The sequence below is a fragment of the Tamandua tetradactyla genome, chromosome 8 (assembly GCF_023851605.1).
Source record: "Tamandua tetradactyla isolate mTamTet1 chromosome 8, mTamTet1.pri, whole genome shotgun sequence".
In the NCBI taxonomy this organism is placed as follows: Eukaryota; Metazoa; Chordata; class Mammalia; order Pilosa; family Myrmecophagidae; genus Tamandua; species Tamandua tetradactyla.
In genome coordinates this window covers 12,138,390-12,152,008 of record NC_135334.1, presented here as the reverse complement: position 1 = coordinate 12,152,008, position 13,619 = coordinate 12,138,390, and the positions used below count along the sequence as shown (strand labels likewise).

At 42.0% G+C, this 13,619-nt stretch overlaps 1 protein-coding gene across 1 annotated transcript in view; it reads right to left on the bottom strand.

Moving 5' to 3' along the window:
- Positions 1 to 1,118: 1,118 nt before the first annotated feature.
- FEZ1 (fasciculation and elongation protein zeta 1) overlaps positions 1,119 to 13,619 on the bottom strand; it is a 42,960-nt gene continuing 30,459 nt past the window's right edge. Inside the window, exons 6-10 of the mRNA XM_077111932.1 lie at positions 10,971 to 11,242; positions 9,892 to 9,972; positions 8,243 to 8,318; positions 3,243 to 3,308; positions 1,119 to 1,469 (exon numbers count right to left, since the gene is read on the bottom strand). Of these exons, the coding sequence (XP_076968047.1) occupies positions 1,453 to 1,469; positions 3,243 to 3,308; positions 8,243 to 8,318; positions 9,892 to 9,972; positions 10,971 to 11,242 (512 nt within the window). The 3' untranslated portion in view covers positions 1,119 to 1,452. The remainder of the gene's footprint in view (positions 1,470 to 3,242; positions 3,309 to 8,242; positions 8,319 to 9,891; positions 9,973 to 10,970; positions 11,243 to 13,619) is intronic.

Here is a 13,619-nt window from a genome sequence, read left to right as displayed (position 1 = left end):
CATCAATCCTACCACCTTCCATGCATTTGCTAGTGTGATGAAGTTTGACTTTCCAGGCAGCATGACCATTTAAAATAGACACTAAACTTCTAAATATCAGTGGCAATTTAATTGGATAAAAGCCCTAAATGCCAGTTTGAGTCCACCAATTCTGGCATGGACATGGGCCAACTATTAAATATCTCTGGTTTTTAATGCCCACATTTGTAAAAATCAGGATTATCCTAGGACCTGCTTACCACATTGAGTCACTGTGAGATAATGAATAGAGAGCCATAAGGCCAGTGATGGGCGCATAGCAAGCCTCAATAAAAGTCTCAGTTTTAAGGGGGTGGGGGGGCTGTGGGGTGGGAATGGACAGGGTTAGCATCCTTTGAACCAGAAGACGAAAGCACAGAACTCAGGTTGTGATGAGATCAAGTCAGCATCCAGCATACAAGTTCAGCATCCCCCTGCCAATCAGGCTGGCAGCAGGAAACGGTACGGTACTTGAAGACAGAGCTGCTGGACTTTGGGGGCTACAGGAAGGGCACGGGCGGACAGGCAAGGGCATAGGATAATTATTCCGGGGAGTCGTTTGGGGCAATCAGGGAGTAGTAGAGTTTCTGAATGCAGGAAAGAAGCAGCAACTCCTTCATGCTGGGGAGACCTCAGCAGAGCTGACTTCCTCCAGCCCTAGCTTCAAGGACCCTGCATAGAATCTAACGACGGCCTCCAGGAGCTCATCTGGCCATCTCAAAGTCAGGTATGACAGGTGCCTGGCTCCTCCTTGAAGCCTGCTTTGCATCTGCTTATTTCACAATCTCCCTCCCTCTTCTAAGTCTGACAACCCTCTGACAGGTACCCGATGTGCAGTTCCCTTCACTGTTGACAGGCGGCAACGTTTTATTCAGAGTTCTGTGGATGGTCTCCTCCTCCTGTCTGGGTCCTGTGCAGCCCTCCTGAGTCCCACAGACCCCACCACCACCCACAGCGAGGCAGGCTGTGGTTCCTAAAGGCTGAGCTTTGGTGTGGCCGTTGGCCACGGAACATCATCCCTAAGCAGCGGGCATGTACCTTCTCTAGAGGATGTGGAACAGGAGCTGATGGACACCACTCTCCAAAGCACACAACGAATATTAATTAAATGAAGGTTTATTTCAAAATTAGTCTTAAAGTATAAGCTGCTTTTGAGGGCTGGCGCCAGACTACGTAATGAGTGGGGAAAGCATATGCCTTCCTCCGACCTGGGCGGAGGGGAGGCGACATCCCCAGCCCTGCCCCTCAGTCATGCATCCAATGATTACTAGGATAAAGCCAACAGCAAAGGACCCCGCGCATTTGGTCGTGTTTAATCCGGGTTAAGCTATACACGTTTAAATACACGTCGGAGGTTACGTGGTGCCATGCAGTCCCTGTGATGGAATGACTCTTGCTCAGTGACCTCCCGACAGGCTGCTCCAAAGGGCAAAGTTAGGTAGGACAGAGCACTGAAAAGAGAAGAGAGGAACATGGTCAAAGCACAGTTGTGGCTCCAGATCTGCCAGCCTAGGGTAGCCCTGGAAGAGAGCAGGCATGCCAGCTTCTCTCTGGGGTCCGGGACATAGAATGGCCCCTGAAAACCAGAGAACAATTGCAATCAGTGTTAGGTTCAGAAGAAGGAAGAGACAATGATAGGTGGGGCTAGTGTAATGATTAGGTACATGGTCTCTGATGCCATCTGCCTGGGTTTAAATTGTGGATCTGGCCATTACAAACTCTATGGCCTTAAGGAAATTACTTTACTTTTCTGTGCTGGTTTTGTCGTGTGTACAATAGAAACGTCCCTGTACCTCCCTCACAGGGCTGTTGAGAGGCACATAGAAAGTGCTCAGTAAATGTTAACTACTATTTATAAATTTATCGCCATTCCAGTGGATCATGAGGGGTAAATTCTAGCCCTCAGACTCCCAGACTTACCTCACCCATTGGAAAACTTCCTTTAAAAACGTGTCAGTTAAAAATCTTTAAGAGTCAGAACCACTTTCCAATGTTTAACTTAAATCTCTTCTACTGAACTTTAAGGTTAATTTTTCTCTTAGAGCCTTAGGGAAACAATACAGCCCAGGGATTCTTAAGTGAGATCCACAAACCTTCTAAAATTGTCCAAAATTTTGTGTAAGTGTGACGCAAAACCCAATGAAAGAATGGGTCTGGACAGTGACTGCTCCTTGATGCTTATTAACGTCACAAAAGAAAGACAACCAGACAGCATGTGCCTCCCAATGAAATTTAAAACCTGATAATACAGCACTTATCAAAAAATTCAAGACTTAATCTGATCAAGCATCTAGCTGTACCAGTTAACAGGAAATACAGGAACTAGAAGAACATAATAAATCATACCATGAGATGTAATTAGCGAAATCCAGAATGAGAAACTTCTATGACACAGCCTAGTTTCTTGAACGAATAAATTTCAAGGACTGAGAGTGAGGGAGGAAAGGAGAGCCTCTATACACTAAGATGTGAGACCTACTTTCCAAATGCAATGTATGGACCTTCTTTGGGTACTGATTGGAACAGATAAACTGAAAAAAATGTGAACACTGAATATATAATGATATTAAGAAATTCTTAATGTCTAAAATTGTGATAATGGTATTGTGGGTGTGGTTTTTTAAAGAGTTCTTATGTTTCAGAAATACATACTGAATTATTTATAGATGAAAAATCATGATGAGTGGCATTTGCTTCAAGGTAATGTGGGGAAAAAGATTGGTCATGAGTTCATAATTATTGAAGCTGGATGATAAGCTCATGAGAGTTCATTCTATCATTCACTCTTCTTTTGTATGCATTAAAAGTTTCCACAATAAAAGGTTGGGTGGAAAATGGTTATGAAAGAATGTAGCTAATCATGACTCCAGTTTCTTTTCACGTACTTGGAAAGTACTAAAGTCATCCTTAGCCTTTGTTTTCCCCAACTAAATGGCCCAAACTCCCCAGAAGTTTCACAATAAGTCCTTTGTTTGGTTTGGTCACAAGTGTGGGGCTGCAGGGGTGACTCGGGGTGATGGAATCCCTTTCTCAGGCCTCCTAGCAACACCTAAAGGCAAAACAACATCACTCTGAGGGCCTCCCAACAGCTCCCTTGGTTGCTCCAGCCCCTGCTGTGCCTGCTCCAGCGTGGGAGCTCTGGGAAGGCTTCACACTGGGCTCTGTCCCAGGGAAAGGGCAGGGCAAAGGGCTGCTTCTGCTCCAGGAGGCCAAGCTGTTCTTACCTTTTAAAATGTAGTCCGTTAGCAAAGTAGGCACCTTTTCATTATCTTCCTTCATGGCAAAGAGAACTGGGGAAGGAGAGAGAGAGGGATGACACCATCAGGATCAGGGCATGAAGCTTACTTCTAGGGCCAAACGCCCCAAGGTGAATGAAATGATGCAAGGAAACCAGACATTCATTGAACATTGAGTTATCAAAAGGCTAGAAGCTTCTATCAAGAGTCAGCATCTGATATGGAGATGGAGAAAAACCTGTCAAAGGATCACGGTATTGTCTGTGAGTGGTGGGACAATCAGTGATGTTACTTTATTTTTCCTCTCCTTCTTTTTTTTTCTCATTTATAATTTCCATGTCATCTCAAGTATATATTTTTAATAACCATAGAGCAGTTGAAAATTTCTGCTTTCTATGCAGTTGATCTAAATGACAGGGATACTGGTTGTCATAACACGGAATCACCAACAAAAGTGTTTTTAAAGTCATTATTCATATAAACAGACATTTTTAGAAAAATCCTCACCTCACATTTATTAATAACAAAAGAATTTAATTTAACACATATTTCTTTTGTATTCTGTGCCCCGTACTTTGTGGAGATAACAAAAGAATTACAGACACTAACGGAGCTTAGAGACTTTTTGTTGAAACAGTACATGAACTATATATGAAACAAATGATAGGGAAGTTATTAAAGCCTAAAGGCTTTTCTTAAGGCTTTTTATAAAAAATTTTTAAAATAACCTTTTCTGTTATTAAACTAGAGAACATCTTCCTGAATTCATATTGTAGAAATCAACTTTGTAGAAAATCCTTCAAAAAAAACAGGTGGACAATGTTTATAATATCAAAAAAAAAAAGACATGGGGACTCTCCACTTAGAGATTCCTCAAATAAACTATAGCATTTCAATGTAATTTTAGATAGCTTTTTAAAAATTGAGAGATCTATTCTTCAGGGAAGAAAAAAAGTTGGCAAAGCATTATGTATTTTATTTTTAAATAAAACATTTTATTTAAATAATAAAATAAATGCTGATAAATGCTGATAAATAAATAAATGCTGATATTCAGAGAAAAAAGTTTGGAAGGATGTGAATGAAACTGTTAAAAGTGGTTCCCCCTAAGTATATGCTGTAGAGGACTTTCCTTTCTAAGTTATATTTCTAGAGTGCCCGGTGTTTTCTCAATGAGCACGTATTGCTTTTATAAGCAGAGAAAACAAAGGCAGCTGACACTTATATCGAGGGTCAGAAGGAAACCGTGAAAATGCGATCCCCAATCCATCTTCATTTTCTGGCCCTCCATTGAATACCCGCCATGATTTCAAGACGGGACAATGCGACTTGAATAAAAGAATCAAGAATGAATGATTCCACTTCTGGTATATACCCCAAAGAATTGAAAACAGGGACCCAGATATTTGTATACCAATGTTCAAAGCAGCATTATTCACAATAGCCAAAAGGTGGAAGCAACCGGTGTCCATCAACAGATGAACGGATAAATAAAATGTGGTAGATACACACAATGGAATAGTATTCAGCTGTAAAAAGGGATGAATTGCTAATAAACATAACAGGCAAGAACCTTGAAGATGTTATACTGAGTGAAATAAGCAAGACACAGAAGGACAAATACTATATGATCCCACTTATATGAAATACCTAGAATAAGCAAGTTCATAGAGATAGAAAGTAGATTAGAATTTATCAGAGGCTAAGGGGAAGAGGAATGAAAAGTTATTGCTTGATGGGTACAGAGTTTCTATTTTAGGTGATGAAAAACTTTTGGTAATGGATGGTGGTGATAGGACAACATTTTGAATGCAGCTAATAATAACACTGAACTGTACGCATAAAATGTTTAGAATGAGATATTTTATGTTACGTGTATGCTACCATACTAAAAATTTTTTTAAATAAAAACAAACAGGAATAAAGAATAGGAGCCTGATGGAGGCTGAAGTCAGTTGCCAGGTCAGGAAAAAGAAAGAGAATGAACCTGAGGCCCTCTGGGTGGTGTTAAAAGCAAGTTCCTGGGGTTGCAAGAGTAGTTCAGTGGTAGAAATTCTCACCTGCCATGCGGGAGACCCGGGTTCGATTCCTGGCCCATGCACTTCCCAAACAAACGAACAAGCAAAACAAACAAATGAAAAACCAGCCAAACAAAACTTCAATAAATGGTGCTGTAATAAGGGGATGCTCACATGGAAAAAGCATGAAATGTGACCCCCTGCCATACAGCATACAAATAAAAAAAAACAAAAAAAACAAGCTCCTGGGCATCCAGGTTTCTTCCGTTTTATTTCTGTGCTCTGGATTTTTAGAAATGTATTCATTTCAACTTAGTTGGCTGGGAATACTTTGCAACTGAGCATGGGCAGACTACATGACACACTGAGAAGATATCAATTAAAATACAACAATTTGAGGTGAGCCACAGTGTCACGGCAGGCAGAGTTCCGCCTCCCATGCCGGAGACCCAGGTTCGATTCCCAGTGCCTGCCTATGCAAAATAAATAAATAAATAATAATTTTACTCAGCCCTTATATGTTTAAGTTGATCTCCAAAATCCAAAATTTATATGAATTATCCTGTCCAAAGGGCTAAGCTTGTCTTTTGTCTGTTTCCTTGATTCAAGGTGGATGGCTAGGGAAAGTCTGCTCACCAATCCAGATACGATTATAATCGGCAGAGGAAAGGGTATTCAGAAAAGGTGGCAGTTTTTCTTTTAAAAGGAATAAAATATTGGAATATAGTGTACCCACATGATAAAATAGGATAGTCATAAAGAGAATGTTAGAAAAATGTTAACTGATATGACTCAAGTCATGGTGTGAATTTTATAGCCGGTATAGTCCCAATTACATTGAAAAGACATAAAACACTATGAAAAAAATAGCAAAATAGTAACCACAGCAGAGAGGACAATACATTATTTATTTTCCTTTTTTCACTTTTCCATAATTTCCAGGTATTCTAAAGGATGGATAGACTCTAGTTATTATTTTTTTTCAACAAACTTGAAAAATGTAAACAAACCCACTTACGATAGAAACAACTCTGTTTCTTAATTAAAATGAAAGAATTTCATAAATGAATTCCTGAATGGGCATCTGCAAGAAATTGATAGGTCTTCCTTTTCTTAAGGCCACGATAGAGTGCTGAACATCCAACAACCTCAACTTCAGTGATTTGCCCAGATGCTTTCCCGAATGTTTACCACTGGTGAAAACACAGACACCCATAAATGTCCATTCATTTCTACCTGCCCCTTTAAAAATATTCTTAGGGCATTTTTATGCAAATAAGAAATTTAAGATAAGATACAAGAGCAAACTAATGGACTCTGAATTTGAACTTCCAGATTCTCAAGCATACTATCTATTGATGTCGGTAGAATGTCTGTTGACCAGAACCTCGGGCTTTAATTCTTCCGACTTATGAAAATGAAAACATTTGGTCACCTCTATGAATGCCCAGCAGGTATCCATCTCCCTCTTCCCTTTCCCAAAGATATCAGGTAGCTGTGCGCTGGGCTGGTCACCCTCTGCAATGCACAGATGCCCGGGAAGTAGTGCTCTCCTGGGATTCAGTGAGCCTGTCACTGCATCTCCCCCTAGGGTCTTTCTGTCCCTCAGAGGGTCAGGCTGACACTGAGGACTAACACTGCGTGCCCTCGGCCCTTTGGGGATTGTAATGTTTGATGTATATGAAGAGATTCAGCCTACAAAAGGCTCTGTTACATACTATGTTCTCCTATAGCTCAGAAGGTTTATTAATGTTTGACAACAGAGTAAAAGCAGAGGAGAGAAATGTTCTGGAGCAGTTAGAAGGAAAAATCTGAGATGATGGTATGGTAGCCCATGACAAACTCTGGGATCTGTCCTGTAACTACTTGTTGAAGAGTGGTCTGAAAACTATAGCTTTTTCCTTTCTTTGCTTTGTATATATGTTATATTAGACAACAAAAAAGTTAAAAAAAAAAATAGAAAGAAGAAGAAGTGGAGGAGGGGCAGCCATCATTTGCTGAAAGGAAAACCAGACCCTATTCTTTCTCACCAGTCTTGCTCCACCACGCCCTCCTTGCCACGAAGACTGTGATTTCTCATTAAAAATTTAGTCAACCTCTAGACCCATCCACTCATTTGTGGGTGGGACCTTCTGATTAGATGGAGATGTGACTCTGCCTATTCAAGACCAAGACTCAAGACCGTTCAAGGTGGGTATTGATTCATTTACTGGAGTCCTTTTAAAAGAGGAAACATTTTGGAGAGATCTCAGACGCAGATGCAGACAGGTGTTTGGAAATGCAGAAGCCCCAGGAGACACAATTGCTCAAGAGCCAACACAGAGAGAGACCTTTGGAGATGCAGAAAGAAAACGGCCCCAGGAAAGCTGTTTGAAGCCAGAAGCAAAAGAACCAGCAGTCACCAGCCATGTGCCTTCCCAGATCTACTTCCTTGAGTCAAGGTATCTGTCTCTGGATGCCTCAGTCTGGACATTTTTATGGCCTTGGGATTGTAAACTTGTAACTTAATAAATTCCCTTATAAAAAAGCTAACCCACTTCTGGTATATTGCATTTCAGGGACCATTAGCAAACTAAAACAGACACAAATTCGGACTTGGGCAAATTCAAGGTGCAGAAGGAAAGAAAGAGCAAAGTGAGGCTCAGAAAGCCTGGACAACTGCCTGGAGAACCACAGAAAGGTCCCTACACCATTGCTGGCCCCGTCCGCTCCTTTTCACCAGGGTTTCTGCCACTGCTCCACCCCCCACCCCAGCAAGCCTCTTTCCTTCCAGGAGCCAGAGAAAAGAAAAAAATGACTCTGGGTATCACTGCGGAGTTCTTAATTTAACGGACGAGATGCTATGGAGCACATTTTGACCCATCTGAAGCCACAGGCAAGAAATCTTGGCCCAAGGCATGAGGGTGCAGCATACAGGTAGGGAGAGAGAAAACGGAGCAGCAGTTCTCCCTGAGAATGGGAGGAACTCACTGTTTGTCAGCATCTGCAGATCCTCCACTGATGGGGGAGAAGCTTTCTTCTCATAAGGGATGACTGTGTTCAGATACTGTAAGAGAAACAAGGTGTGCTGAGCTTGAGACAGCAGACCTGGACCCCTGGGCTTGAGATTTGTTTGACCACTGGCATGAGGACTGCACTTTTCTATAAGAAACACCCTCTAAGGACACCCATGGTAGTCTTCACAGAACTCTTTCAGGACCTTTTCTTCTCCATCTTCGGGGATATTAGTCACAAAAAAATTTCTTCCACTTCCAGTTCTACATCCTTCCTATGCTAGAAAATTCTGGTGACCGAGGAATCCTGGTGAGCTGCTTCTCCTTTAGCTCAGAGCAGAGAATATTTTAAGGGAGGTTATAGTGGCTCATTCTTTATTGTGCAATTTGACAATTAATTCTTTTGTCAAAAATGACCGATGACCTTTTAGTCTCCAGTATCTTAGAGCAGATAGAAGGAAATACCTGAAATTGTGAAACTGTAACCCATACCATACTTTGAAATTGGCTCTATAACTACTTGTTAAAATGTACTTTGAAATTTATCACTTTTTTGTATATATGTTATATTTCACAATAAAATTGTTTTTAAAAAATGGCTGATAACTGAAGCTCAACCCCACCCATTATCTTGGATGTTGAATTTGCTCCCTCTGCTGGATACGAGGTGCTTCTGCACAAAAAACCGGCATCTCAAGGCCCATTGGGCCATCAAAGAACACAAGGCTGGAGAGACCTTGAAGGGTCATAAGGGAGCCTGGGCTAGTGAGTGAGAAGAGCTACAGAACAAGAGTCAAAGGCTTATAGTTGAGTCTTGGCTGTGCCCCTAGCAATGTGGCCTTATTAGGAAAATGTCTGCTCTCTGTGCTTCAGATTCCTCTGATATAAAATGAGAGTACTGGGTTAGATGTTCCCTAAAATCTTTTCCCACGTTACAGTTCAAGAATTCGAACTCTTAGGACTTAGCTATGAATATGTTTAAAACACATGCATAGCCCGTGTGCATTTTTTCCACAATCACAATTGTGTCTGATGACACGCTGGTCATGTAGAGTGAGTCCTGCATTCCTTGAGGGTGGGGACCATGATTTGCTCATCTGTACACCCAGGGGCCTGGCAACAGAGCTCAGCAGGGAACAGCCAATCGGTAGAAGTTGTGAATGCTGTCTCAATAAGCACCAATGCAAGCTACTTCTCAGGCAAGCTATTAGCTAAATGGTGCCATCGAAGAGATGCTGGGGCATGGGTCAGCATGGGTCTATTGAAGAGGCCCATGTGATAGAGTTACTTAAGCTCTTGGATGGGATCCATCAAGCAATGGATTCCCCTTTAATGGATTGTTCTTCAAACAACTTAATCCGTAGGTCTACAAAGCTGTGTTGACTTTAAAGTTTTATCCACATTCTAGATTCTTAGCGTTCAGAAAAAAACAAAACAAACAAAAAAACAACCTCTCATGTTTAGAAAGATACTTTCTGTTCCTCCTTAAAAGTGGAAGAAAATATTAGGGCCCTCTTCCCTTGTCCAAATGCTAGGGTTATTCTAAATTGAACCATCATTCCCACCCTTTGATGGGGAGGCCAAGGGATGTAGCAGGGCAGCTAGGACCAGGGAGACAGCTCCTACCTGTTTGTCAGTTCCTGAGGAGCCAAAGGTCTGGCGGATGCCGCTCTGCAGAATGTTGGAGATGCCTTCCATGCTGAAGCGCTGGCGAGGAAGAGAGACTCCTGGAGGGCAAGAGCTTCCTGCTCCTTACTCACCACCCCCAGGGGCTTACAGGTCCTCCCGAAACTAACCAGAAGCATCACCTACCATCATCCCGTGGCTCTGTGATCAGATAAACAAATGTGATCTCTGGACTAAGGAACAGGTGAAAATGTAACACTGTGCTTTGCAAGAATAGGTAGGAGAGTCTCAAAGACTTATCTTGATAAGGTCTGCAGGGCAGCCCCTCCAGGTTTTCTCATTTCAGACTCTATTGCATAATGGAAAAACTAAGCAATACAGTAAAACTTGGACAGACGGTGTTGCAAAGGTCTTAGGGGAAAAAATGTTCAGTTAATGGGAAGGGCAGGTTTAAAGCAATTGTCCTTATCTGAGAAGCTTTTCTCAAAATGCACATGCCCAGACTCATTTTAGTAGGTCTGGAGTAGAGTATAGGCAAATGTACTTTGAAAGAGCTCCTTAGATGATTCTGCTGAACTTTCTTGATTTAAAACCAAGGGTTTGATGATTTCTGCCAGTAGAAAAATAAGGTCACAATACCTATAACGTCTCTAAAAAAAAGGTATAATTGCTATCAAAAATAAAAAATAAGGCTGCTGGTCTTTTTCAGTCCCTGAAATATTCTATCCTCGCTCTAAAGAGATGAGTCAAGACTATGAGCTGTACCAGTAGCAGAGATTCTGACACCTGAGTCTGCTCAATACTAAATGCCTTTGCCCCATTTCCTAAGGCCTTGCCTGCAGAGAACATATGGCTTATTCAGTTATTTCTTCTTAAGTTTATACCCTGTCTCTCCCAATTAGAGGCTAAGTCCATTGAGGGTAATATCGTCTCCTTCTTTCGGATCCCACTGCTTATTATGGAAAACTGCTTAGTAAATGTCTTTTATGATGAGCCTATGAAGGGTTAGTACTGAGACCTGAAGTGCTAGAGCTCAAGGTAGGACATGCTGGTCCGCCCAGCTGGGCTTTGGTGCATACCTTGAGAGGCATCTGGTTTCCCTTCTCTATTCGGTTACTCTGCAGGCTCAGGCCTTTCTCTTTCCGCCTCTTTTTCATCAGTTCTCGCTGCTCCTTCTGCTTGTTCTGAACCTCAATAAGCACCGTGATGAAGGAGTTCTTCACCTCCTTCTCAAACTCCAACTCGTCCCGGCGGGCTAGCTGTTGCACCAGCTCCTCTGAGAAGTCCCGGATGGCGCCCTCCACCTGATCCAGCAGCTCCGTCAGCTCAGACCCTGACATGTGCCTCAGGCCTGCGGGGAGAAAACATCCTCCAGGTGACACCTGCAGAGCTCCTGGTGCCACCCCATATGGGACGGGCCCATTCCTTGGGAGGAGACCTCTTCCAACTCCTTAAAGGTCCAGGAACGACTTTCACAATTTAGGGGTGTCCTAGGAAGGGAGGGGACACCATCTGCAGAAGAGAACGTCACTCTCAGGAAACTAAGAAACAAAGAAGAAACAGACCCCAAGGAAGCCTTTGGACTCAGACTTTGAAGGTGGAAAGACGCATGGCTTTTTGATCCCTTGCTCTGTCTTCCTATTTTTGCTTCTGTCTCCAAAATATTCCTCATGGGAAATGGGTCAATAATTGGAGGGAGGATAACCAAATCACTAGACCCAGTCCTCAATCTTGGGGTTCACTCCTATGAAAATTATTCCTGCAAAGAATAGGGTAAGCCTACTTATAATTAGGCCTAAGAGTTACCCCCAGAGAACCTCTTTTGCTGCTCAGATGTGGCCTCTCTCTCTAAGCCAACACAGCAAGTGAACTCACTGCCCTCCTGACTACATGGGACATGACTCCCAGAGATGTAAATCTCCTTGGCAATGTGGGACAGAAATTCCAGGATAAGCTGGGATCTGGCTTCAAGGGACTGAGAAAGCCTTCTTGACCAAAATGGAGAAGAGAGTAATGAGACAAAGTAAAACTTCAGTGGCTGAGAGATTTCAAACAGAGTCGAGAGTTTACCCTAGAGGTTATTCTTATGCATTGTATAGGTATCCCTTTTTAGTTTATGGTGTATTGGAGTGGCTGGAGGGAAGTACCTGAACCTGTTGAGCTGTGTTCCACTAGCCTTGATCCTTGAAGACGATTGTATAAAGATATAACTTTTACAGTGTGACTGTGCAATTGTGAAAATTATCCAGGGTATGGACAGATGAGTAAAAACATATGGATAAAACAATAAATAAATAATAGGGGAACAAAGGGGAATAATAATAACAATAATAGGGGAATAAAATAAATTGGGTAGATTGAAATACTAGTGGTCAATGAGAGGGGGGTAAGTGGTATGGTATGTATGAGTTTTTTTTTTTCTTTTCCTTTCTTTTTCTGGAGTGATGCAAATGCTCTAAAAAATGATCATGGTGATAGATACACAACTATGTGATGAAATTCTGAGCCACCGGTTGTACACCATGTATGGAATGTATATGAATATTTAAAATATTAAAATAAAAAAATAAAAATATTTTTTAAAAAAATCGGAGGGAACCCCTGAGGGGAGGATTTGGGCATTTATGCCAAAGAGCAATGGTGAGATGGTGTTTATTCCCAAGAACTGATCAAGATACAGCTGCATGTATGGAAAGTTTGTATGTTAAGAAGGTATATGCTTGTACATTGTTTTATCAATAAAAATTTTTTTAATGGAAAAAAATATATACAGCTGCAGCAAAATAAACAGGGATGTCTAAGGGCTTCTTCACACCTGCAGTCCCGCCTCGCAGCACAAGATTCAAAAAATGCAAGACATGGGAAACTTATACTTCAAAACGATACCTAGGAAGCTGGTACCAAATACTCTGCTACTTTCAGAAAAATGAAAAGGGAACCTGAGATAATGGGAAATGATAACTTTATTTTAACTTCTTGTTCCCTAAGACACCTACATTTAAAATAGATTTGGTGTGTTTGGGGGTGGGGGTGAGGAGGCAGCTTTTTGGATTTGTCTCTTTCTATGGGTGTCTTTTGTTCTCATCTCAGAATCCATTTGACTTTTCCCTTTTGTTTCTGCTTAGCCTGGTTATTTGCTGACTTGCTCGACTTTCCCCTTTATTTGGCTCTCTGGAGCCATCCTTCTCCTTCCGTTTTCTTTGTTTGTTTATTTTTGTTTTGTTTTTTTGCCATTTCACTGCACATTTCAGCTGTTTCCATGAGTCCTCTGCTGAATATTTCTATGTTTGGGACCTTTGTGTGGCTGAGAATGGCATGACTGGGGCAGCTGTGAATACAGTGCCAGAGTCAAAAGCGACCCGCCCCTCTGAACAGAATCCTTCTGCCTGCAATCACCCGTGCTCCTCCCTCACAAGGGACAGGGTGCTACCTGTAGGATGCAGTTTTTCAGATTGTGCCTCTACTTTCACCACTTCTCACTCATGTTTGGCCCTTGGTGCCCTGACCAACTTGCCTTCTCCCTCCTCCATCGTGTCTAAGCCCCATCACCCCACGTTTGGATTGGCTCCCCAGGCTCCTGCTGCAGTCCTGACAGATTGATGGTATGCAGCCTCAATTTTGCCTCTGCTTGTTACATTTTTTCAGTCCACACTCTTTCTTTGCAGGATCAGAATAACTATAAACCTGTGTCAGAAAGTTCATATGAAATAGTGATTCAGAACTCTGAC